Genomic DNA, 25,174 nt, shown 5'->3' with positions numbered 1-25,174 from the left:
AAAATTGAACAGCGCAAACCGGAGCAGATCAGAAAAGAAGGAAGCTTCATACTCAAATATAATAAAACTAATAAAAGCCTGCTTCAAATAAAGGCATTGGTATTCTCAATACAACTCAATAGTTCTTACTAGTAAGAATGTAATTAGAGATATCTTAAACTTGAATGTAGACTCGACAAAATGTACTTAGCGATATCATAAATTAAAGTTTTGACTAATTTGAAATAAACTGCAGGTATCTTTAATCTATCAGTGCTATATACTGCATGTTCAAACCACTTGCCATATACACAGGGGAAAAGACTATTACCTTGCGAGCTACCTGACATCACTGACGTCTATTTAAATGACTCTGTCAACTCTCAGTGAGCTACATGCACCGATCCAGAGTTCATTACGTCCCGACTGATTCCACCAACCAGCACGAGGACCTCGAGGCTTTAACAGTTTTTGTTATGGCTGGAAGGCGACACGTGGATTAACTGCTGTCCTTCCTTAATGAATTCCTTGTACTTTGCTCTTTCGCCCTCTTAAGGAAAATGGTTACTTGGCAGCGCATAAATTTGGCAGCCGGTCCCCGAGCAGCTGAGGGTCTAATAAAATTATTTTCATTAAACCTGCTGAGCTACGGACCATTAAGGAGAGCCTGATGTAGGGTTGCTAAATTTTCAGGTTGCTCAATATATCACATTGAGAATACAATCATTAGTGGGTGAGTGCTCTTCAGACCAGCAGTAGGAGGTAAAATGTTTTTGCAGCGCATCTCTCAACCCTAGTATGTGTTGATTTTTGCATTAAATCATAATGAGCATATTGCCGTAGCCTGAGGTAAAGACAATTTGGTCTTTCATCTCTCCTGAGCTGTTAATGCACTTTTCCCTTTTGTCATTTTCTTTCTTATGATGTAACTACGTGGCTCTTAAGTGCAACGCTTTGAAACATTTTAACCCCCGGAGCTGGTCCATCGCTTCCACCTCACCACACACTCGTGAATCTGTGCAAGCAGCTGGAAAGCAAACCAGCAGCTGCCACCTGCTTGAGACTACTCGTACATCTGCTCTGAAGCTTGGCCTCCGCGATCACGAGTTGACTGTTGAAACACTGAGCAGCAAACGTGATTAAACTTCAGCTCAATTAAATGATTAAGTGATTAAGCGTTTAGTTGAGCAACAGAAAATGTAAGACACGCATAAGAAGTCAGGTAGGGGATAGAAAAAGAAGAAAAAACATGTTCCTGCTACCCATAATGATGTTTTTCAGATCGTCCTCTTATCTTTACTTTTTTTTTCTTTTTGTTACAGATGAGTTTTCAGGCTTTTTAAAAGATTATTCAAATGAAACAAGTGCAAAAAAATCAGTCTTTGGTTGAACTGGTTGCAACACTGCTTCACTTCAAGGGATCACAAGCCATTAAAAGGTTGGGAATCACTGGTTTAAAGGTGCAGTGTGTAACATCTGGCGGCATCTAGTGGTGAAGTTGCAGATTGCAACCTCTCCCGTGGCAACCGGCTCTGTGAAGAGGACCCACTCTGTGTGTAGATATAAATGGCTCATTCTAAGGCCACGAAAACACAACGATTCTTATTTCAGGTGATTATACACTAAAGAAAACATACTTGTTAATGTTATATTCCATATTCTCCATTGTGAAGATAAGTTCATTAATTTGTGTCATGTGATGGTAAACTGGACTTTGGAAAGTTGGTCAGACAACACATGCAGTCACCTAATTGGGCACTTGGGAAATTTCAATGGATGCTTTACCTGTTTTCTCAAATTCGTTTTATTTACCAAATGATGAATGAATGAATGAATTAATTAATTAATTGGAGAATAATCGTCAAGACTAATAGGCCTTTTTTCCAGTAGACATTTTGTCATGTCACAAAAGTACAGGTGTAAATATTTAGCCTGGGTGCACAAAAAGCCTTTTGAATTACACAATAATGCGCACAGCAAAAGCATGCAGTAAGAACGCCGTTCTTGCATTTGGTGTGTTATTTTTACGCCATGTAGTCTGTACTGACTGCAATGTACATGTATCAACGTAAATATGCTACGCTCATGACGTTTGTGACGTGTTGTCCGTACTTATATTATGTTGTTTCTGTACGTATTTTACTTAGTTTACATACTTATTTTAAGGTCAACCATGACGTTTTTCCTAAACCTAACCAAGTGGTGTTGTTGCCTAAACCTGAGTGAGTGGTTTTGTTGCCCCCTGCTGGTACTGCACCTTCAGACACGTGTAATATTCACGCATCGGTGAGGCAAAACGTGACACCGACATGCTATCCTCTGGTGGACAGGCGGTCTATTACATGCTTTGCTGGATATATTGGGTTGAAATAATACAATGAATGATGGCTAAATTCAATTTAGCTGCTTCAGTTTCAGGGTCCTGATAATGTTCATGCTGCCTCACTGTCACACTGTCACGGTTTACTGGGGCACACAAAGAACGAAGCCATTGTTAATGTTATTAGTAAGTAGCACCTGTGTTTTTCCTTCTATCAAAATGTCTGCTGTGAAAAAGGCCAATTGATAATGAAAGTAATTGTTAGTTGCAGTCCTGATTTTATATATTTAAATAGGAAAAATATTAAAAGGTTAAATGAAAAACACACTGGCTGTATAAATAATGTATTCTGATCATGAATCAGTAAATATGGATGTTAATATATGAGATATAAATTATTCATAAACCCGCAGATATGCTAACGATGCAAAAATATTTCCATCAGCCTCTTGTGTACACATGTGCACACACACCACACCTGGAGCTGCCGTGTGAAACCAACTACTGAACAGCTCCAGCACTTTGCTCAAAGGCACTTCTGCACTGAACACTGAAAACCACTACTCTCATGTTTTATTTTGCAGTCCCCAAATAGATCAAAATAAATGTTACGCCCTTTAGGCAGCAATGTCCTGCCTGTGATCAAGTCATTGAGAAGTATTTCACACAATTCCTGCGGATGAAAAGGAGATTTATGTTGTTATTAGCCTTGGCATGTATATGATTATCCAGCATGATTTGCATCAGTACCCATGCATGATAAAAGCTACAATATGTTACAGTGCATTTTAAGAGTAGACAAGGATTACTTCTCTTCCCTAGACATTTCAAATGTACATGCAAATGCTGCTGAGGCATACTGAGCAACAGAAAGAGGAGAAGCTGGACACAGATTTCAATCAAGAAAACCCATCAACACTGCAAAATGTATTCCAAAAATTAATAATTATGAGCAAGTCAAGAAATTATCACTCTTTTGGCAGTTGTGGAAAAAGTACTCTGATCTTCTTAAGTAAAAGTATAAAAAAAAATACTGTTACAAGTTAATATGCTGCATTCAATATCTTACTCAAGTAAAAATACATGAGTACCAGCTGCAAATTTGACTTAGAGTATGAAAAGTAAAAGTACTCTATGCAAAATGGCAAAACATTATTATTTCAATTTTATTCTTGCTAATTTTATCAACTGTGGGTCATATAGCCTACTGTGTTAGTCTCATCTAAAACAATGCATACTTTATAAATTGATCATATGTTTGACTAGCTGTCAGATAAATAGAAGTATAAAGTAAAATAAAATGGAAATACCTGAGTAAAATACAAGTATCTCAAATTTGTAAGTAGGAAACAGTGCTTTAGTAAATGCAGGCTACGTTATATAAGGGGTACAAAAAAGGAGAAATTTCAAAGTAAAGTAAGTGATGCTGACCATAAGAAACACCTGAATTGATAAAAATACACTGCAGAGACTGACAGGGTTTCCTACATGAATATGTCCAAACTAGCAGCATTAACTTAATAATAAACTCCTTATTCCTGGTTTATTGACGCCTCATACTCACATCTGTGGTTGCGACGCCTGCCTTTGTACATGGTCATGACACAGCTGAATAACACGGCGGGTGTCTCTGCTGAGGTCGAGCCGACTTCTGCTTCCTGTTCTCCGGCTAACAGCAGCCAGACTGCCGCTGCAGCTGCAGCTCCTCCAGACTCTCTCTCTCCAGACCGTACCATTAGTCAGACTATTCCAGGGGGAGCTCTCTGCCTCACATATACTCCTCTCTGCTCCAAATACACCACTAACAACTAATAATCACAGTTCTGTCTCTGTATCGCACAGAGAAAATTACAAAAAGTTTAATTCTGATGATTTAGATGATACTTTCAGACCGTTTGACAAAAAAAAAAGTCACTCTCTCCCCCTTAAAGGGACTGTTTGTAACTTTCAGAAATGCTTGTTAACAGCGACACCTGTGGCCATTAAGTCAATGAAAGTCAGTGTCGGGCTCCTCTATATGGACATGAATCTCAGTCGGAGGGAACAGGGGAGACACCAGAGTTTTGGTCGGAGACGATAACGTTTCTCGCTGCGGAGCCCCGTCACTTCACAAGACACGGAAAACCTGTACATTCACTAGATATTCTCAGAGCTACTAACTCTTCTGCAGTGTGGAGTGAGCGCGCATGCACGTGTAGAGGTGGAGCGAGGCAGCGAGACAGCGAGAACGAGTGTGGTGTGTGAGTGAAGGCAAGCAGGCAGAGGAACAGAGACTCCAGCCACACGCGAGCGCGCAAATGCGAGCGCGCACATGGGAAACCGACCCGGTAGATTTATACGTTTAAAAAGTTACAAACAGTCCCTTTAAATGCAAAATGTTTGTGACCGGAAAGAAACAATTTAAGTGAAGCAGGAGACTCAAAAAAAAGTAGTAAATAGATATTGTGAAACTACTCTCCAATAGTTCGTTAATACCATATTTTGTATATGTTACAAGTAGCTAGTATACAGGGCCGTAGCCAGGATTTTAGTCCCACAAGTCCCCCCCAACAAAGCACTCACCCCGCTCAGAAAAATATAATTAGACACCAAAAAGTAGGTCTTTGAAATGTAGTTTTAATTACCTTTAATTAACTTTCCTATCGACCTTTTCAAACTTGACACCATAAACACTCTAAATGGGCCCCTTTTGTACTTCCTGTTCCAATGTTTTTTTTCCTGTTCCAATGTTTTTTAAAGGTCCCGTATTGTAAAAAGTGAGATTTTCATGTCTTTTATATTATAAAGCAGGTCTAAGTGCTGTATAAATACTGGTAAACTATCAAAATGCTCAATATACGGAGAAACACACACAGCCCGTATTTAGAAATTGTGTGTTTGAAACAAGCCGTTAGGATTTCTGTCCATTTGTGATGTCACAAATATACAATATTTAGATCATTACACGGTTTTAAACATAAACATTCTAAATGTATCCCAGTTTATTTCCTGTTGTAGTGTATGTGAATAACATCAGCTGACAGGAAGTACACATGGACCAAAGCTGTTGCCTAGCAACGCAATTCTTTTGTAATTTCGTTGAAATGCACTAAAACGGAGCGTTTCAGACAGAGGGTAAATACAGGTATATATTTAGGCAGACAGTATGAGGAAAATAAAGTGTTTTTTGAACATTACAGCATGTAAACATGTTCTAATAGAAACACAAAATACAAGTATGAACCTAAAAATGAGCACGACCTTTAATGCAGTAGCTGACAGGAAGTAAACTTGGACCAAAGCTGTTGCCATAGCAACGGAATGGCAAAGAAGAGGTCTATTAATTATGGTGCATAATGCAACGCACAATTAAAAAAAAAATGATTACGGTTTTGCTTGGATACATACCTGGATCTATGACCTATCTCGGTGTAAAAGTGTGTGTGTATGTGGCCCATTTTAGTTGAAAATCATGGCCCAATTTTGCTGGTTAAAGCTGCAGTAGGCAGTATATTTTTGGCATCATTGGGCAAAAATTCCATAATAACCTTTCAGCATATTGTAATTCAAGTGTTCTGAAAGATAACTAGACCTCTGCACCTCCTCATGGCTCTGTTTTCAGGCTTTAGAAAATCTAGCCCGTGACAGGAGACTTTGACCAATCACAGATCAGTTCATTGAGAGAGCGTTCCTATTGGCTGTGCTCCGGTCATGTGACCGGAACTTGGCGTTCCTTCACCAGATTTCACAATCACACAAACTGTCTCATTTTACAGCTAAACCGTGCACCACAAGATGATTCTGAAAACATTTGAGGTGATAAATAGGCATTAACGTAACATGATATTGATTCATATTTGATCAGCGCTGCTTAGTTTGACCGTTTGGTCGGAGTTCGCGAGTGATTGACAGCCGGCTCTCATAGAGCTTTAAGCTAAAATGGGCCAGTCCCTAAAATGACTTTTTCACAAATATCAATTTTTTTTTATATTTCAACTTTTTTATTTGAAGAGCCTGTCAAATTGCTCATGAACATTTTGCTTTGTTTGTAGGCTTACTTATAATTGCTTTGTCATCCTTATTAGTGATGAGTGACATTTGCTAAGTGATGCTCACTCACCATACAATTTCTCTGACACGCTGCATATAACACTGTCTTGCCTATTAGCAACCTCAGACCAATCAAAACTATTGTTACACGTCAACTAATGTTGTAGCAACAATGCAAGATCAGTTATTGTGATTGGCTGTAAAATTTTAAACAGCTATGATGCTCCAACCTTATCTGTCCCATTTTACCTGACTCCACCCTAAATGGCTGCAACTAACAATTACTTTCATTATCGATTAATCTACTGATTATTTCCTCAATTTATTGTTTGGTCTCAAAATGTCAACAAGTTGTGGAAAATGGCTATCACAAGGAAACGTCTTCAAATGTCAAATATCTTGTTTAATCCAACCAGTGGCCCAAAACCAAGAGGTATTAATTTACTTCTATTGAAGACTATAAAAAAAAAGATAATAATTGATACATTTAATCATTTTCAGTCAATTGACTAATCAAAATGCACTAATCGTTGCAGCTTTAATCATATATGTTTTTATATTGTAAAATCTAAACTCGTATTAGGTAAATAAATGTTGCTAAAACCCTCAAAACTCATTGAAAGAATACACAGAACATGACTTCAGTATCATTACTGGCAGCTGTGGCCTGGTTTTGCCTAAAAGTTGTATTATTACCTTAATACGTTACAAAACACACGATACATTTACATGTATTTTTCTGTATTTTAATATTTTCATATAACATTACAGACTAATTTACAGCGACAATGACTTTACTGGTTTTGTGGCCACTTGGGGGCAACATTAGAATATTATCACCTTTTAAGTTGTTATAGGTGAAAGTGTTAGCAGACAGTTGCTAATTTAAACACACAGCAAACACAGACCAACATGTTTTTCAATATTATTATATTAATATCAATATTCAATCTCCTTTCAGCTCCGTTTGACGCTGCACCAACTCCTGGGGGAAATAATATCTGGCTCTTTAGCTGCTAAATGCTCCTCTGTGTTCACCAGCCAGTCGTTAACTCGCCGCTGGGCAGGAGAACGACGCTACGAGAGCCGAGAGATAATTACATAATTACGATTACAATGAGTCATTTGGACCCATTGTTAATATGAAAATATTGGTTAGTGCAACAACAAAGATGTGAACACTGAATGAGACTTTAATGGATTCACTGGTCACATACATGTATGCATTAGCACATGCACACAGTTTGTTGTTTTTATCCTGAATCTGTGTTTATTCAGTTGTATAACAAGGTTGCAGGGGCTACACATTAATGTATACATTACATCTTTTTAATTTATTTTTCCTAAACATAATGTTTATCTGTATTGTCCCTATCCCCTGTAACAATTTAATTTTAATTTTTATATATATATATATGGAAAGATGCTTCTCTTAGTTCAACAAAGCTTTATCAGCATGATGTTTTGATCAAACAACGTGCATAAACAGAGTAAAGTGAATGAATAAATACATATTTAAAAAGAAGGATTCTGTGGTGCATGGTATTAAATAAGTACTTGCTGATAAGCAAAAAAAAAGAAGGGAAATTCAGTGTATTAAATAATTAGAAAATCAAGAAAAAGATGTCCTACACTAAAGCATATCTGATTCACAGACTCACACACACACACACCTTTTGCAACACATTAACAAAAAAAAACTATTCGAGAGTTATAAGGGAATGTCCGCCTTTTTGATATTCAAGGTTCATACTAGAAAATACATTCTGCTCTTTTAAACATGCAGGAAAATACTGTTTGACCTCACTACTCAAACAGCATGCTTTCATCCATCGGAATAGCAAATCAGCTTCCCGTTGCCACTGTTCACACATCTCTCTCTTTTAAAAATTCAATTTAAAGTGGATGGACTGTGGACTTTAGAGACTGACTGAAAGAGCAGAGCACCCAGGGTGGTGGTGGTGGTGGTGGTGCGGGAGGAGGGCTGCCTACTGATTCCCCAGCTGTTGCAGCATTTGGGCTCTGCTGTAGATGAAGCCTTGTAATTGTAATATCTAATTACACTGACAAGGGGTTTGCAGTTGTCTCGCACACAGCCTGACGTCTTAATGGTCCCCCAGCGTCTTTGTTCTCGCCAAGAAAAAGACAAGAAACTAAAGCTCATGAAAGATGGAGGCAGAGTGCAACGGATTCAAGGACAGTCGCTGGAATCAAACGACCAATGTCCTCACTTTGACATCCTTAGAAAAACATTAAAAATGCATCTCTAATTCTCCGATGCGGGGACTAAAACATGCTCTATGTACTTTTGGGGTTCATTCAAGAAGGTTATTCCAGGAGAGTTTTTAAACACATTTGATCACCATGAGCTGCAGCAGCGGCATAATTATTGTTTATATAAAACAGTCCATGTGTCAACAGTTTCCAAGCTGCTTCACAGAAAGAAAACAGACAGAAATTGAAAAAGACAACTAAGATGCTGCTTTTCACAAAATGAAATTACTCATAAATTTAAAATTTCCGTTGAATATTCTACACAGGATGCTGCATGAGTTTGACTGGATACAAATTAATCGAATATGCTGAAGGACAGAATGAGACGTCCCAGTTTTGGTGGCGTAGTTCTCACTGGTATTCTCTCAGCACCATCTAGTGTTCATGCGGACGGAAAAGTCATGAATGCATGAATAGTTTAGCCAGAAAAATCTGCCTGGTAGACAGAAGCATAAATCCATATTTCAGAGTAAACAGGGTCACTTTTAGATTAGAATTTAATGTTTAATATATATTAATGAAATGAACCATTCAACAGGTCCCATCTTTTAAACATGACCTATTATACTTCTTTGCCTTTTCCCTTTCCTTTAGTCTGGTATATAGTTCTTGTGCATGTAAAAGTTCTGCAAAGTTACAAAGCCAAAAGTCCACGCCAAAGGGAGTTACTCTCCCCCACAGAAACACTACTCCTGAAATGCCTGAAACGCCTTGATTGAAGTCCTGCCTTTTCTTCCGTAACGTGGTGATGTCACCAAGTAACCCATCTATATAGAACCCGCATAGCGGCTAGTTTGGCACGCCCTCAAACAAAGCAAGATATCAGAAAAATAAAGCATTTTGTTTGAACATTAAAGCAGGTAAACATGTTCTAGTAGAAACCCAAATCACAAGTATGCACCTGAAAATAAGCATAATAGGTTCCTTTTAATCATTCTTAATATATGTATTGATTTTATATTATTGTTATGTATATTGTAACTTCTAATTATTTTAGTATTATGGTATGCCCTTGTCTTACATATGTTTTACATATATCATTGTATATACCAAAACAAATAAATGAAGCTACTGTAGACATTTTTAGATTGAGGTTTTGACAGAGACTGCAAACATATGGTTCACTATAATGAAATAAAGACATCTTTCCCAACAATTGTCTAAAACTCAGATTTGTTTTTTTTTATATATTTCAGTCTTTAGCACCAATTTTCTAATAATTCATATGTTATAAACTTTATGATTGTCTCTTGTTATTTTTTTCCTTTTGTCATCAAATTTTCGTGTTTGTTATGTGTATTTTAACTGTATATAATAATAATAATAATAATAATAATAATAATAATAATAATAATAATAACAATAATAATAGTTATTATTGTTATTATTATTATTATTATTATTATTATAATTCAGAAGATCAGCTTTATGTAACCTACAGTTTCTGAACATCGTTAATAAAGACCCCAGAATATCTTGGATTTATTCTGGTGTTCTGCAGTAAACTTTTCAACCACAGAGAGGCGCTCAAAGACTACCAGACAGCAAAGCTCTCACAAACACTTTGAACCTGTGATGATGGGAAAGCAGATATGATCACACCGTGCTCTGATTATAAAGAATTAACCTTTAAAAGATCAATACATCTTTGTCCAGATTTCATCCACAAAAGCAGAACGCAGAAATGCTGAGCTGGTGAAACAAGAATGAAGCCCTCCACGCTCTGCGCTCTTCATCACTGGCTGACATCTTCATCAGGATCTAAGTAGCTGCTGTCTGAGGCCAACCGGCGGTGTGATTGAATGTCACTTTTATTTTCATGAACTACTTAAAGTCATTGTGTCGGCAATCCAGTCGTGTCCAAAGGAATTAAATTGAGTAAAGCAATCGCTGGAGCTTCGGTATCTCGCAGCTATTAAATCTACTCAAGCGTGGGACGTTGAGGTAACTCGAGCTGTGTACTTTACAGGTTTGAATCTGACCTTGTGACCCTTCTTGCCACATGTCATACCTTTATACTCCTCCCTGTGTGTGATTCAGTAAAAGAGAATTCATATCTCGTGCAGGCTGCACCCAGCTTTTGGCAATATAGTCCCAGAGCCTAATCAAATATAAAGTTCATGTTTAAAAGATGATTGAAGGGTTAAATTTAAGCAGAATAAAGGCAGGAAAGATGATTTTCCAAAGGAGAGGGAGACGTTATTGTAGGCATTGTCAGTATACCTCTGACACTTGGTGGTGCATTGCTAATATACTGAATTTATTGTGTGTGTGTGTGTGTGTGTGTGTGTGTGTGTGTCCACAGATGCTCAGTGTTTACAGGGACTATGAAGTGCAGCCAGTGAAGCTGCAATATGCCACGCTATGCAGAGGAATACTTCACTTTTATTGCTTTATGAAGCGTTGGTTCAGGAGACACATGTTTACCTGAGATCTTCTCAGCTAGACGCTCTCCCCTCTCTCTCAGGAAACCGTGTGTTTCTCAGGAAACATATAACCGTGTTGGGGTTTATCAATGTGTATAACAATGAGAGGAGCTCCTTTACAGTAAGTGGATGCAACGATGCAGTCAGGACATGACAGATGGGACGTGGATTTGTGTTGACAGCAGGGTGAATATTTCTGCGGTGTGGTGACATAAAGCACGGGGGTTTTTAGAAATGCGTCTAATTTTTCTTGTCAGTAATCAGGTCTGATGAATGAACATATGCCATCATTTATATAACTCAACACTTTATTATTGAGACCGATGTGAAGACCTTAAAATACCTGCTTAAAAATTGATTAAGCATGCATTGCAAAATCAAATAAAGGAGCCAATGAAAGTCTCAGCGTGTGATATCAAAGCACCAGGGACGCTTTAGTGTCTGTATGAGGCGCACCAGGCTTTCAAGAAACTGCCATGTAAACCCGTCTGCATCATATTAAATGTCTAGAGAAAGTGGTCGGGAGTGTGGTGAAGTAGTTTAAAGAGGGGTGAATGGATCCAACAAACAAAAGGCTTTCATCCAGCGGACCGCTGTTTGTGTCCCGAGCGTTAAGTTTACATTCTAGTTAATGAAAAGCCCGGTGCATCTCTTTCCGGCGCTAAAGGGTGCCTTATGTGGCGATATCACACGCCAACAGCCGTGTCAAAGCCTCAGTCTTTGACGTCCTGGGAATGAAAACGAGCTGTGTTTTTTCCTAAACCCTAACTGAGTGGTTTTGGTGCCTAAACCTAAACGTGTTTTTGTTTGAATTCACAGCGTTAACCACGTGTTTACTGCGACCGTAAAGTGACGCCAAGGGGTCATGACATGGCGTCAGTATGTGACGAGTTGGGATGAGAACGTGTTGACAGTCTACCCTATGAGGCCAACCAACACCTCTAAAGGGCACAAATTAACATGTTACATCTTGTCTGTTTCTTCTAAACAAACAGAAATGAAAAAATGACATGTTGTGGTTTTCAGGGTAGTTATGTGCTACGACGAACTGACTTCCTGAAGTCTCCACTGTCTGCCAAGAATGAGCTAAAGCACATGACCACATATAACGTATTAATTAGGCTTTGAAAGGGCTTTCTTCCTACATTTTTTGAACATGCTAGCTGTTTCCCCTTGCTTCCAGTCTTTGTGCTAAGCTAAGCTAATCACCTCTTGGCTCTAGCTCCATATTTAGCATACAGATATGAGAAAATTGATAGCACTATCGATTTTCTCATCCAACTCTTGGCAAGAAAGCAAAAAAGTGTATATCCCCAAAATGTTGAATTATTCTTTGGGTCTCATTTCTCTAGTTTTCTTCTAGTTTTATTCCAGTTTAATTCAGAGACAGATATGGCTCCTCTTCCTCCTCATAAACCTTCAAACAAGCCAACAATTCAACCAGATTATCTAAACCTAAACCTAAAGTTAGCGCACCTGAAATATGAGCAATAATCTCTCACTGAACAGCAGAATTGTGTGAACAAAACTCAGTCTGTAAACTGTAATGGATGTTTATAACGGCCAGTTTAAGTCATAATTTTACTGCTGGCCTTAATTGTATTCCAAAAAAGTTATATTGGGGTTTGTTAAAAACATGTCTGATTGTCTTTCTGCGTCTATCTTTTGCCCCACCAGGTCTAAATGTTGGCAGATTTCAAGGTACAATGTTATCATTAAATAGAAATCATTGCCAATCTACCAAAATAAAACCCAAGTTGGCTCAGACCAGTTTAGTTTAGTTTCACTACAGGAGTATCAATCATAAAGTTCTATAATAATACAATAATAGTTCTCCACATAATTATACAGCAAATCACTGTGACTACTTTTACCACTGCTATATGTAATTTCACAGCCCAAAAATGTGTGAAACTGTCTGTGCAAACACAGGGTGGAATTACAGATGTGACCCCGAAGCGCTCTTATTCATATTTAATGAGAGAGCAGGGCTCTGGGAGGACTTTTATTTTCCATGGAGGAGGCTGTGAACTAATCAATAAGTAATATAAGGAAGATTTACTGGGATCCACTCAATGCCCATAAGGACCCCGATCGGAACGTTTCCTCCTTGTTGCTGTCTGTCTGTCTGTCTGTCTCTCTGACTGTCTGGTCTTTATGTTGAAGCTCGCCTCGTGTCCTCGCTGCAACTCCTAAAAATGGATTCTGTATCTTAGCGTCTTTACACCGGCTGTACCGTTCCATTTCAGATTCATTTTTACAATTTTACTGATCAAATTTAAGCTCGCCATCAAGATATATCACAGAACTTTTGTCCATAAACACCACGAACCAGATGGCAGCTTGAGGTCTTCAGGCAATATTGATTAAATAGAAAGAGTTGAGTTTGAAATAACATGCTTGAAGGTCTCGAGCTGACTAAACCTGTATCATAGTTCCAATCTTTATATGGACTTGCTTTTATGAAATTATCTTTTGTTATTGGTATTGAGCCCTTCTTTTATGACTCTGTTTTTATATGTATATCTTGTGTAGGTTTTATTGCTTTTGCAGTAAATTTTTCTGTGTTTTATAAACGGTACTTTGTTTTGTTATACGGTTTTGTAATATGTATATATGATGAGATATGATGAGATTACATTGGTTTAGGGTTTAAACGAAATATGCATGTTTCATTTTTATTTTAAAGATGAAACATGATGTCTCTATCGCTGACACACAAATATGCATTAAGCATACTAATGCATGGGTAACACTTAAGATGACAGCCCGCAAATACAGCTGATTTATGTAGTATTACTGAATACAAAAAAATAACTATAAGAGTGAGGGAATAAAGGGGTAACAATTTTGAACCTATTTACAGATTAGGGTACAGTAATGTTGTTACTGGTATTTTAAAATCATGATACACTTGCAAAATATATATATATATATCTTTGGTGAATTACAATCTTAAACATTTTAAAATATGGAGTAATATATAGTTGTTGCTGGGGGAAAAAAGAAGCGTGTAACTCTTTATAGTAGCTATAGAAGCAAACAACCCGCCATTACTGCAGTGGCACCTCACTTCAAAACCTGCATGTAACGCTGAGATGTAAGTAAAGGATTTTACTTTTTAATTGCTTTTGCCATGAAATAAGTCAGAGCAAGTTACATGTTGAAAATATAAAAATGTCATTAAATGCCATTAAAGAAAGGTTATAATCTAAAAAACGCTTTACACTAAAAAACACTAAACTTTTCAACACAATTTAGTCCACTTTTAACAGCCGGCTGAACGTCTTTTCTGCTCGAAGCATAGTCTGTTTAAAAGAAGTGAATGTAGTCACTGTGACGTCACCCATTGGTTTGTGGACTGCTGTTTTGAAGCCTCGAGTTTGGCCGTTTTTGGACGTCGCCATCTTGTTTTGTTTTTTTAACCAGAAGTGACATGAGAGGGTGGAGCTAAGTACAAACGAATGCTGAATAAAGCACTTTTCAGGGACCAAAAAGGTTATAGTTAACTTCCATGAACTGAAAACACACTGTGAAAGGCTTAAAGTTGTAAAATGAAAACATGGACAACTCCCAGACCGGACAACACCGTGGTAGCCACCTTTCAATCAAAAGGTAGCCACGCCATAAAGCATCCCGTGATTTATGGTCTATTTGACTCTAAATGGGACCATAATTTACTAAATGAACATCATGATGTATTGAAGAAGACTTGAAACTAGCAATTGAAACCATAAACTCATGTTTACAATGTTTACTGAGGTAATAAATCAAATGAGAAGTAGGCTCATTTTCTCATAGACTTCTATACAATCAGACTTCTTATTGCAACCAGAGGAGTCGCCCCCTGCTGGCTATTAGAAAGAATGCAAGTTTAAGGTACTTCAGCATTGGCTTCACTTCTCAGATCCGGAGTTTGCCTACTGGTTATAATCTATAAAGCATAAACTCTTCAACAAAATTGAATCCACTCTTAACAGATGGCTGGACGTCTTTTCTGCTCAAAGCTGTTACTCCAATGATAAACTTCAAGTTAGGAGAAAAAGAAAAGGTAAACCAGAATCCACAGGCCACTGCTACATTACATAAATCTGACTAAATCCTCATGTTCTGCCTGCCAGCTGAACGGCATGCCGACAGAGAACCAGCCACGGACCACTAACAGCCAACTGTGACATACCTACACAGGGCTGTTGGTGAACTGCCACCACGCAGATCTCTGGCTAGCTCTGTTCTCTTTTATATTATCTTTTATAAATGTGTTCAGTTTAACTGTGCCACTGCAGCAATGGCAGCGTCAAAGCAGCCAGTAGATTAGTTATGTGCGTGTTTTAAAAATGATGCTGGGGATCAGTAATGCACTTATGGGATCCATCTAACAATCAAAACTGATACTGGAGAACAGCCTAGAACAGCTTTCATGTTCTGACATATAGTAGTACATAGTACACTATCACCAGGACAGAGCACTGGGAATGTGGAACAGGAGTCTCTGAAGTACCCTTTAACACACAGTGAGTATCGTGCAGTTCTCTCTTATGTACAAAATATTGACATTACCTAGTGATTGTCCGGCGATGACCCTGGTGTTCTCCCCGGCCACTGCTGCCCTGGCATTCCTCTCGCTGGCGTACTGAACGAAGGCGTAGCCCTTGTGCACCGAGCAGCCCACGATCTTGCCGTATTTGGCGAAGATGGCCTCAATGTCGCTCTTGTTTACCACGGCCGTGTTGAGGTTGCCGATGAAGACGCGGGAGTTGAGGGAGCGTGGGTCATTCTTGTTGGTAACGTTGCTGGTCAGGGTCTTTCCAGTCATCCTAGTCCTGCAGCAATGCCTGCTGGGAGACACAGTTACACACTGCTCAGAAAGCCAGGAAGGTTAGACTGAGAAGTTACACACAGAAAGCCAAACAGAGAGCACCAGTGGGATGTAAACAACGGTCAGAGCTGGAAGCATATGCTGGAGATAATTTGCAGTTTTCTGCTTGTTGAGAAAAATCCATCCTTGTTTTTATGAATCCATTTAAACCCCACTAGATGGTCAGAATATGCTCTAAGAAGCATTTAGAGATATACTACAGATTTTAACAGCTTCCATGGTCACAGCAAAGGCTTGATTTATGTGATCAGATTTTCTTATTTGTTTCTAAGAGAAAATTAAAAACCAGACAGCTACTATTTCAGTGAATCGTTTGAGGCTTCACCTAACTTTTTTTTTTTTTTAAATTTCAATGTCATTGATTTATTTTTTATTTTTTGATTAATCATTTAGTCCATAAAAAGTCCGAAAATAGTGAAAAGTGTCAGTCAAAGTTTCCAAAAACCGTGATGTATTAAAATTAATTAATTATTAATTAATTAAAATAAATTGTGAAAGTGTATAAGGGTTTAGAACATTATGATGGAAGTATATAATGGCTATTCTCATGCTGTTGTTACACAGATTTGGGGCTAAATTTAACAATTTTTTACCACTCGAGAATGAATAAAAATGATCAATAATCCATCCAAAATACCCCATTAAGACACTAAGACCTTGAGAGACACCATCAAAAAGCCATGCTGTTTGTTTTCAAAAACCTTTGATATTTTGTGATTTCTGCAAGAATTGCATTTTTCAGCAATTGGATGGCGAGCACTTCTGTTCTGGAAACTATTCAAAAACCGCCTTATTGTCAATTTACCTAGGAAAGCCAGCCATCATCTGAATGCCCTACAGTAGGTCTCTGTAGGTCTTTAGTTTGTGACTGTAATGTTTCATGAGGCTGTGATTATGCTAGAGGTCACGGCAGGTCATTATATACAGTGAGGTCAAATTGTAAAAATGGTCTCACTAAAATGAAATGGCTACTATGGGGACTAACATCATCACACATGAATACAATTGAGCTTATTGAATCCACAAGAGTCTCAGCTTTACAGTGGTACCCAATTTATGTAATTCCAAGACTGTTTAGGGACCCCAGTATGCAGACATATTTAAATACATCATCTTAGAATAGGCGAAAATAACACATTAATACTGCATGCAAAAAACTGCATGGTTTTTGCCCCAAACTGCATGTGATTATCATAAAGTGGGCATGTCTGTTAAGGGGAGACTCGTGGGTACCCATAGAACCCGTTTTCAGTCACATATCTTGAGGTCAGAGGTCAAGGGACCCTTTTGAAAATGGCCATGCCAGCAATAGAGCAATGTATTCCTTAGGTTTTCTAGTTTCATATGATATCTGTATCTTCACTCCAGCCCTAAAACTGAACCTGGTACAGCCTCTGAAAGACGGTAAAGTCGGTCAGGATCGCGGTTGTCTCAGAGGGTTGATCTGTTGATTCTTTTCTTGATTAATTGATTAATCATTCATACTGAGGTGATGTCTTCAGATGTTTCGTTTTGTCTGACCAACAGTCCAAAACCCAAAGATCTTCAGTTAACTATCTAACTATAAAGTGAGGAGTCTCTGTCTGTCTGTCTTTCTGTATGTCCTTTGCATATCTAGAGAACCGCTCATCCAATCTACTTTACATTTGGCGGGTGTATTTCTCAGGACCCAAGGGAGTGCAGCGTCGAAGTTGGTGCAATTTGGCCAGATGGTGGCGCTATAATAATGAACTTTACCTTTTGGGCACTGCACCAGTATTATAAAACAGAGAAAAGCAGAGAATCCAAACATTGGAGAAACCAATTTTTTTTTTTCAAAAATTACTCAAACCTGTCAATTAATTATCAAAATAGTTGCCAATAATTTTCTGACAATCGACTACTTGAATAATCAACAAAACGTTGCAGTTCTACTTCAAATTGCTGGCTAAGTCCGACCAACAATCTAAAACCCAAAGAAATTCCTTTAACTATCATCGAGGACCAAGAAAGCCAGCAAATGTTCACATTTGAGAGGACAGAACCAGTAAATTTAGGACGTTTTTGCAAGAAAAATTGATTTAAACGGTTAATCAATCATTTAAAAGTTATTTTTCTCAGCTGATCGATTAATTGACAGTTTGCTATCCAATTGTCTGCCTCCACCTGTTCTCTACATCCTGATCCCACGTCTACGTTAACATGGAGGCCGAGACAGAAAGCTGTGAGAGGAACTATGTCAGCTGTGATTCAAACGTGTGAATCCCATGTTTGAAAATAGCACAAGAAGTCACAGGAGTCTTCTCTGACTGTTTCACTATTTTTTTCTTCTTTCTTTCCTTCCATGGTCAGTGCCAGTTTGTAATGTCTGAGAAGGAAAAGAATAGCCTAAATGGTATTGTGAAAGTCTGCTTCAATGATCGGAGCCCAGCAGAGAGACTTGAGCTCCCTCTGGAGAAACAGGTGGCCCAAAAAGCAAAATGAATTATCAGCCAATCTGACCATGTTCTGTCCAGTGAATTCACTGTAATGCCTTCAGGCTGGCGTTACAATGAGCCCCTTAGGAGAACAAACCGCCACTCTCAGTCCTTCATTCCTTCTGCTATCAGTCTACTAAACGCAGACAGTCATTTAAAGTGAACTGTTATGAACTATAACAAAATGGTTTATTATATTTACTGCTGCTCGTTGTTTCTTTGTATTGACCCATGTATGTTGATCTGTTGCCTCTCACATTTAACTACCTGCCTGTGAGTTTTGAAGTTATGTGTATGAACTGATGGACCGAGAACACTGCAAATGAATCGCCCTGCTTGGGATCAATAAAGTTGTCTGAATCTGAATCTGAACGTTGGTCAAGCATCCTCAGCTTGCCATAGTCCTTACAACTTTAACTAATGTGTTGTTGTTAGAAGTGGGTGGCCATCTGAAAAATAAGTAGGAAGAACGCCATATACAGTACCTGCATATTCCCTGCACTACACCACTGCTTAGATGACAAGATAAATGTTATCTAAAACTAGATGGCCATATCCCCAGATTACCACAGATTACGTTACATGAATCTTAAAACACCACCGCACAAGGTAACCTTAATCTACAGCTAATGTAAAGTTAGATGTTGCTACATTACTTCATTACTCTACCACGAAAGACTCTTCAGTTGGCATGAATGTCTGTCTGAGTCTCACTCCACTCTACCATAAAATATGCAGGTTGCACAACAAACTGGAAACCACTTGTTGTGAAGTGAATACAATGGAAATGGGGAGGGAGAACATTTATAATTGTTATAAAAAAAATGCTGTTATTTTCTTTAAAGTGCTGATTTAGAAACACAGAATGCCAATTTCTCCCCCTCTCAGTGATGAAGGCCAGATAGCAGATTAGTTTTTGTTGTTCTTTTTGAAAGCATGGCATACTGGAGGACATGTCTTAATTTTAATGGACTCAAATTAAAATTCAAACCACATTGGGCTACATCTAGTGGCTGAATATTGTCAATGTTATCAATAGCACCTTACAATTTTGAGGTACTTTACTTGAGTATTTCCATTTTATGCTACTTTATACTTCTACTTTAAACATTTCAGAGGGAAATATTGTACTTTTTTCCTCCAGAGTTACTAGTTACTTTACAGATGAAGATTTTACATATAGAAATTTATGATACGCTTAAGTATAATACATCGTTAAAGATTAGACCATTGGTTCACAACCTATTTGGCTTGTGATTCCATACAACACAGCAGTGTGTAGTTGTTGTACTTTGCCATGTTTAGATGTCAATGAGACATTTCCCCTCTGAACTTCTCATATGGTTTCATTTAAATTACTTTTTTCATGAGCAAAGAGGAAAAATTCTCAAAAGAAAAAAAAGAAAAAAGAAAAAGAAAAGATTAGTGAAAACAATCAACTCACGATCCCATCAGATTTAGGACTAACTGGGCTAAACTTCAGTAACTGTATATAGAATAGTTAAAACAGTAAAATGCTGCTTACACATTGATTGATGCATCTAATAATTTCATATATAAGAAAATATTGGGCACATTTTACTGCAGGATGTGTACTTTTACTTTTGGTACTTTAAGTATATTTGCTCATCATACTTCTGTACTTTTACTTGAGTAGGATTTTAAATGCAGGATTTTTACTTGTACAGTAATTAAGTACTTTTACATTGTTGTATTGGTACTTTTACTTAAGTAAAAGATCTGAATACTTCTTCCACAATTAATAACTGTATGAACGACACACGCAATGAGCTTCATTACTGTCAAACAGAAACCAGGTCAACAGAGAAAAAAAAACTAAAAATAAATTACCACCTCCCTGCAGGCTGCACTGTTTGTTCCCATAATGCCACAGTCCTCTGGGGGGATCAGGAAGTGTCACCATGGCAATACATTTTGAGTTCCCAGTTGGTGGTAATTTCTGAGTGTGTATCTTTCCACAGTGAGGCTTTTAGGCCCAGATTCCCCAAAGTGTACGCACATTGTTATCACAGGAGAAGCTCTTATGAGGCTGGAAGAGCAGACAGCGTCTCAGTGGTTAGCACTGTCACCTGAACAAACAATGAATCAATAAGTTCATCAAATTAAAATGAATATGCTATCAATGCTATTCTATTTTGATAATAAATTCAATAAGTATTTAAGTAGGCTATTTAATTACATTTTTAAAGCTACTTTCTGTGGTTACAGGTTTCAATTTTCGGTTGTTTTATGAGATTGTAAACTTCATATTTTGGGGATTTTGGCACAAAGCAAGTGGGCAACCTCCGGGTCTGAAAAGCTAATGTCTTGTGTCCATAAGCAAGTTTGCATCATCCTTGAAATTCAAAACAGACACTTCAAAAGCGGTTCACTGTTTATTTCTGGTCCATAGCTGCTTTGTGTCCTCAGGCTTTGGAGAAGATTGCATAAATCAAAGTTGCTTGGGCAACCTCCTGGTCTGGAAAGTGAACCCAATGTGGAAATGCCTTAAACTTGCATTCTTTGTTGCAAAAAGAATCTGATTGTATAGAAGTCTATGAGAAAATGGCCCAACTTCTCACTTGATTTATTACCTCAGTAAACATTGTAAACATGAGTTTATGGTCTCAATCACTAGTTTCAAGTCTTCTTAAATACAGCATGATGTTCATTTAGTAAATTATGTTCCCATTTAGAGTCAAATAGTCCATAAAGCAGGGTTTTGGACGCCTATAAATGTCTTATTCAGTGTTCGGTTGTGTTTAGCTCCACCCTATCGTGTCACTTGGGGTGATATCACAGGGACTACGTCCATTTCGTATAGTGTATACAGTCTATGGACAAAACAAGCAGTTTGACTTATTTTTTGACATTTTACTGACTTTAATTGTGGTTTACGTTTCCTCTTCATGTCCTGAAATGTTTTCCTTACTGTAGGTATTCTACATTAGGGCCGCAGCTAATGATTATCTTCATTATCAGTTAATCTGCTGATTATTTTCTCGATTACTCGATCAATTGCTTAGTCTAGGAAATGTCAGAAAATACTAAAAAAATGCTGGTTATAATTCCCTCAGGGCCCAAGGTAACATCTTAAAATGTTTTAATCTCAAAGCACTCATTTCAATGTCTCGTGCTTCTCAGCGAATTGACAACAGTCCAAAACCCAAAACTATTCAGTCTAAAATTATATGAAACAAAGAAAAGCAGCAACTCATCACGTTTGAAAAGCAGGATCCAGAGAATGTTTGAAGTTTGTTTGCTTGAAAAAAAAACTGGAACAGTTAATTGATGATCAAAATAGTTTCCAATTAGTTTTCTGTTTATCAAATAATAATTAAATTAAGAAAATCATATCATGTTCTAGTTTCCTCCTGTGATCCAAAGATATGCCGCTCAGGTAAACAGCAGACTCTACTTTAATGTATTTTAATCTGTGAATGGAGCCTGAATACAAATAAGTAAGTCTAGGGAAAGGATGAAAAGATGTAATGATATGTACAGCTATTTTAAAAAAATATATAACACACATCCTGACAAACACAAACACACTAACACATACACCAATATTCCCAGCAGTCGGGCACACTTCCTGTCACTATTTTCCCCATCCTACCTGTTCAAATCCTTTCCTAACCCACACATAATCCACTCCAAATCTCCTCTGCTGTTTAAAAAAAATCTCCTTTTGCAGCTCACAGAATAGAGGATAATGTAATGCTGGTCCCACACTGTGGCGATGTCGTTCTGGGGGTTGATTAACTTAATTATCAACAGAGCAGGGGACTAAAAAAGCCCACCAGTCAATCCAGTCCAATCAAATCCCTTTCAGTCCGCCTCTACCTTTGAAAAAACGTCACAGCTCCGGCGCGTAACCCAACACACTGAGTGACTGATGGATGTCTAGTGCACTGAATGGCCTCTTTTTAAGGCAAATGTAAAGAGGTGAGGACATTAGACAGTTGATTAAGAAAGCAAGAGCACATTTTTAAGCAGATTTAATATCAGAAATGTGAGTTTCCTATATCCATGCTGAGCTGGGATATAGTACCAAATGAAAGCACTGAATTTTTGCTCATCAAACACAAGTTGAAATGTTTGAATGAACAGTGTTTGGTTAAAAAAAAAAAAAAAAAACTGCAGTAGATAGTGAGGCAGAAGCAAACAAAAGAAAAAAAGTGATTTTATATGTATATTCATACTTACATAGCTGACAGAGTTGAAAGCAGAGAAGAAGAAGAAGAAGAAGAAGAAGAAGAAGAAGAAGAAGAGGAAATACAGAAATCTTGCAGCTCACTAGAAATAGCTACAGTTAATCTGTATAAAAACTAAAGCGTAAAAACGACAATTTGTAGTGTTATGGGGGGTAAATGTGAGGGACTATTTCTTTGTGAGCAGGTGTAAAAGTGGAGGAATTTCAATTTTATTGTTCGATTAAGTCCAAAAATTCACTTTTAGCTGGTTGATAAGACCATAGACTGTATATAAGAAGTGGACATAGTCAGCGTGACGTCACCCGTTGGTTTGTGGACTGACGTTTTGAAGCATCGAGTTTGGCATTTTGGCCGTTGCCATCTTGGTTTTTGGCCGTCGCCCTTTTTTCTTTTTTTGCAACCAGAAGTGACACGAGAGGATGGAGCTATGTACAACCAAAAGGGTTAAAGTTGTAAGACAAGGTTGTAAAACACGGACAACTCCAGAAGGTAGCCACGCCCTAAAGCATCCCGTGATTTATGGTCTATATGACTCTAAATGGGACCATAATTTACTAAAAGAACATCATGCTGTATTGAAGAAGACTTGCAACTAGAGATTGAGACCATAAACTCATGTTTACAATGTTTACTGAGGTAATAAATCAAGTGAGAAGTAGGCTCATTTTCTCATAGACTTCTATACAATCAGACTTCTTTTTGCAACCAGAGGAGTCGCCCCCTGCTGGCCATTAGAGAAAATGCAAGTTTAAGGCATTTCTGCATTGGCTTCATTTTTCAGACCGGGAGGTTGCCCACTGAATGAGACCCATTGTTGTCCCTCAGTGTTAAAGCTAACAAAAACTTTATTGATTTAAACAACCTTCTCCAAAGCCTGAGGACACAAAGTAGCAGTGGACCAGAAATAAACAGTAAACTGCTTTTAAAGTGTCGGTTTTGAATTTCAAGGCTGATGCAAACTTACTTATGGACACAAGACATTAGCTCGACTAATGGTTTGTAGTTTCCTACAAAGTCTGTAAACTTGCCAAACTTACTACTTCAACTGTACTTGTGCTCTAAATAACCACAGGCTGCAGCTGGTATAGAAAATCACAAGTACGGGCATTCTTTGTCCTGTTAAGGCAGCTTTCAGTCTCTCTGTTTCCACATGTATCACCTTACATTCGCACCACAGAGATGCTCCAGCAGTATTTTGTCAATTGCCCTCAATTACATGTTTTTAATAAATAATAGTGACAAGAAAGAGTTTGACATTATTCCTCTAGCTCACTAAAAATGGGGGAAAAAAAGCGACGATTCTTTTACAATATTCATGAGTCTCTAAAATCCTCAAAGCCTTTTAAGAAGAACGTGTGGCATCACTGCTGGCAAACGCTGGTGGAAACATCCCAGGCCAGAAAACACACACTGAATCCAAATCAGCCTGATAGGAGAAAAAGAGAGTGGTTTGAATTCATCCTGGCACTCTTAGTGCTCCAGAAATTAATGCTAAGTAACATCTTCATGCTTCAGTGAAGCTGTGAACGCGTCCCAACTCATCACTGGCATGTTTTTCTACGCAAAGACGTTTTCTTTGTCTGTTAAAAAGTCTTTCTTATAACAGCAAAGCAAGTGCTTGACAGTGATGTTTTTTCTTCAGGGCATCCTCCCGTGTTGCAGAGGTTCCAAGTGTAAGTATTTCATGGATCCTCTTTGGTCCTTTCACACCGACTGTCAGGGGCTTCAGAGTCTGAATACTCTGGAGATAAAGAAATGAGGAACTGGTGAAAGTAATCATTTTAGCACTTCCTCTCTCCCTGATCTCTCCTCACTGACTCACGCTCCCGTCAGAGGAGAAAAAGATGAAAACTCCTCATCCAATATGACAAATACATATGGGATGTGAAGGATGCATTCAGGCCACACTCTCCGCTGCTTCAGTGTTGCATTGCAGCATTTTATCTTTAGCGATTTGACAGCGTCGCATCTAACCTCAACTGTCGTCAACAGAGGAAAGTAAGTTGTATTTAGATACGTCACCGTCTGCCAGGAGACAGACAGGCACAGAAGACAGACGTCTCTCGAACTAAGTCTCAACTTTTAGTGCCTCACTGGAAAAATATGCCTGCATAAAAGAATGAAGTATGGGTCTATAATAAGCCAGTTATTTTTTTTTCTTTCTGCTTCATTCTTTTGAATGACAGCCAAACGCATTACAAGGGAGTAAATGTGGACTGAAATCTAATTACATTTTTATACAGTCTAAATTTACGAACTACACTGCGGTGCGGGTACAGGTTATTTTCCCTCATTCTGCTGTTATGTGAGAACATATGCAGGATAAAATGCGAGGATTTATCAACATGCTGCTGTGAATAACATAAAAGAGGGAAAATAACTTAATGGCAGAGCCACTGGGAGATTTATAGCCGAATAATGATTGTAGCTGACCTGACTGCAGACAAAGAAAGAACCTTCATTATTACAAATGGAGAACTTACACAAAGACAAATATGTGTAATCACAAAATATCATGAGTGGAGGGTCAAACTGCATTATGGCTAAATGGTATTTAATCACCGAACATAATTATTTAATTCATTGTGAAAATCAGC

General features: G+C 38.0%; 1 protein-coding gene across 8 annotated transcripts in view; it reads right to left on the bottom strand.

Moving 5' to 3' along the window:
• Positions 1–25,174, bottom strand: part of LOC119499352 (RNA-binding Raly-like protein) — a 53,732-nt gene that overhangs the window by 15,108 nt on the left and 13,450 nt on the right. For 5 of the 8 annotated variants that reach the window (XM_037788638.1, XM_037788637.1, XM_037788633.1 and 2 more), the window contains one exon: positions 15,589–15,863. In XM_037788638.1, the coding sequence (XP_037644566.1) occupies positions 15,589–15,844 (256 nt within the window). In that variant the 5' untranslated portion in view covers positions 15,845–15,863. Of the gene's footprint in view, positions 1–3,863; positions 4,051–15,588; positions 15,867–25,174 lie in introns of those variants that run through there. The other 3 variants (XM_037788634.1, XM_037788635.1, XM_037788639.1) reach the window with 2 other exon arrangements.

Source organism: Sebastes umbrosus, chromosome 12, assembly GCF_015220745.1.
Source record: "Sebastes umbrosus isolate fSebUmb1 chromosome 12, fSebUmb1.pri, whole genome shotgun sequence".
Taxonomy (NCBI): Eukaryota; Metazoa; Chordata; class Actinopteri; order Perciformes; family Sebastidae; genus Sebastes; species Sebastes umbrosus.
Note: the sequence above shows the minus strand (reverse complement) of the source record. Positions and strands in the feature narration are given on the sequence as shown.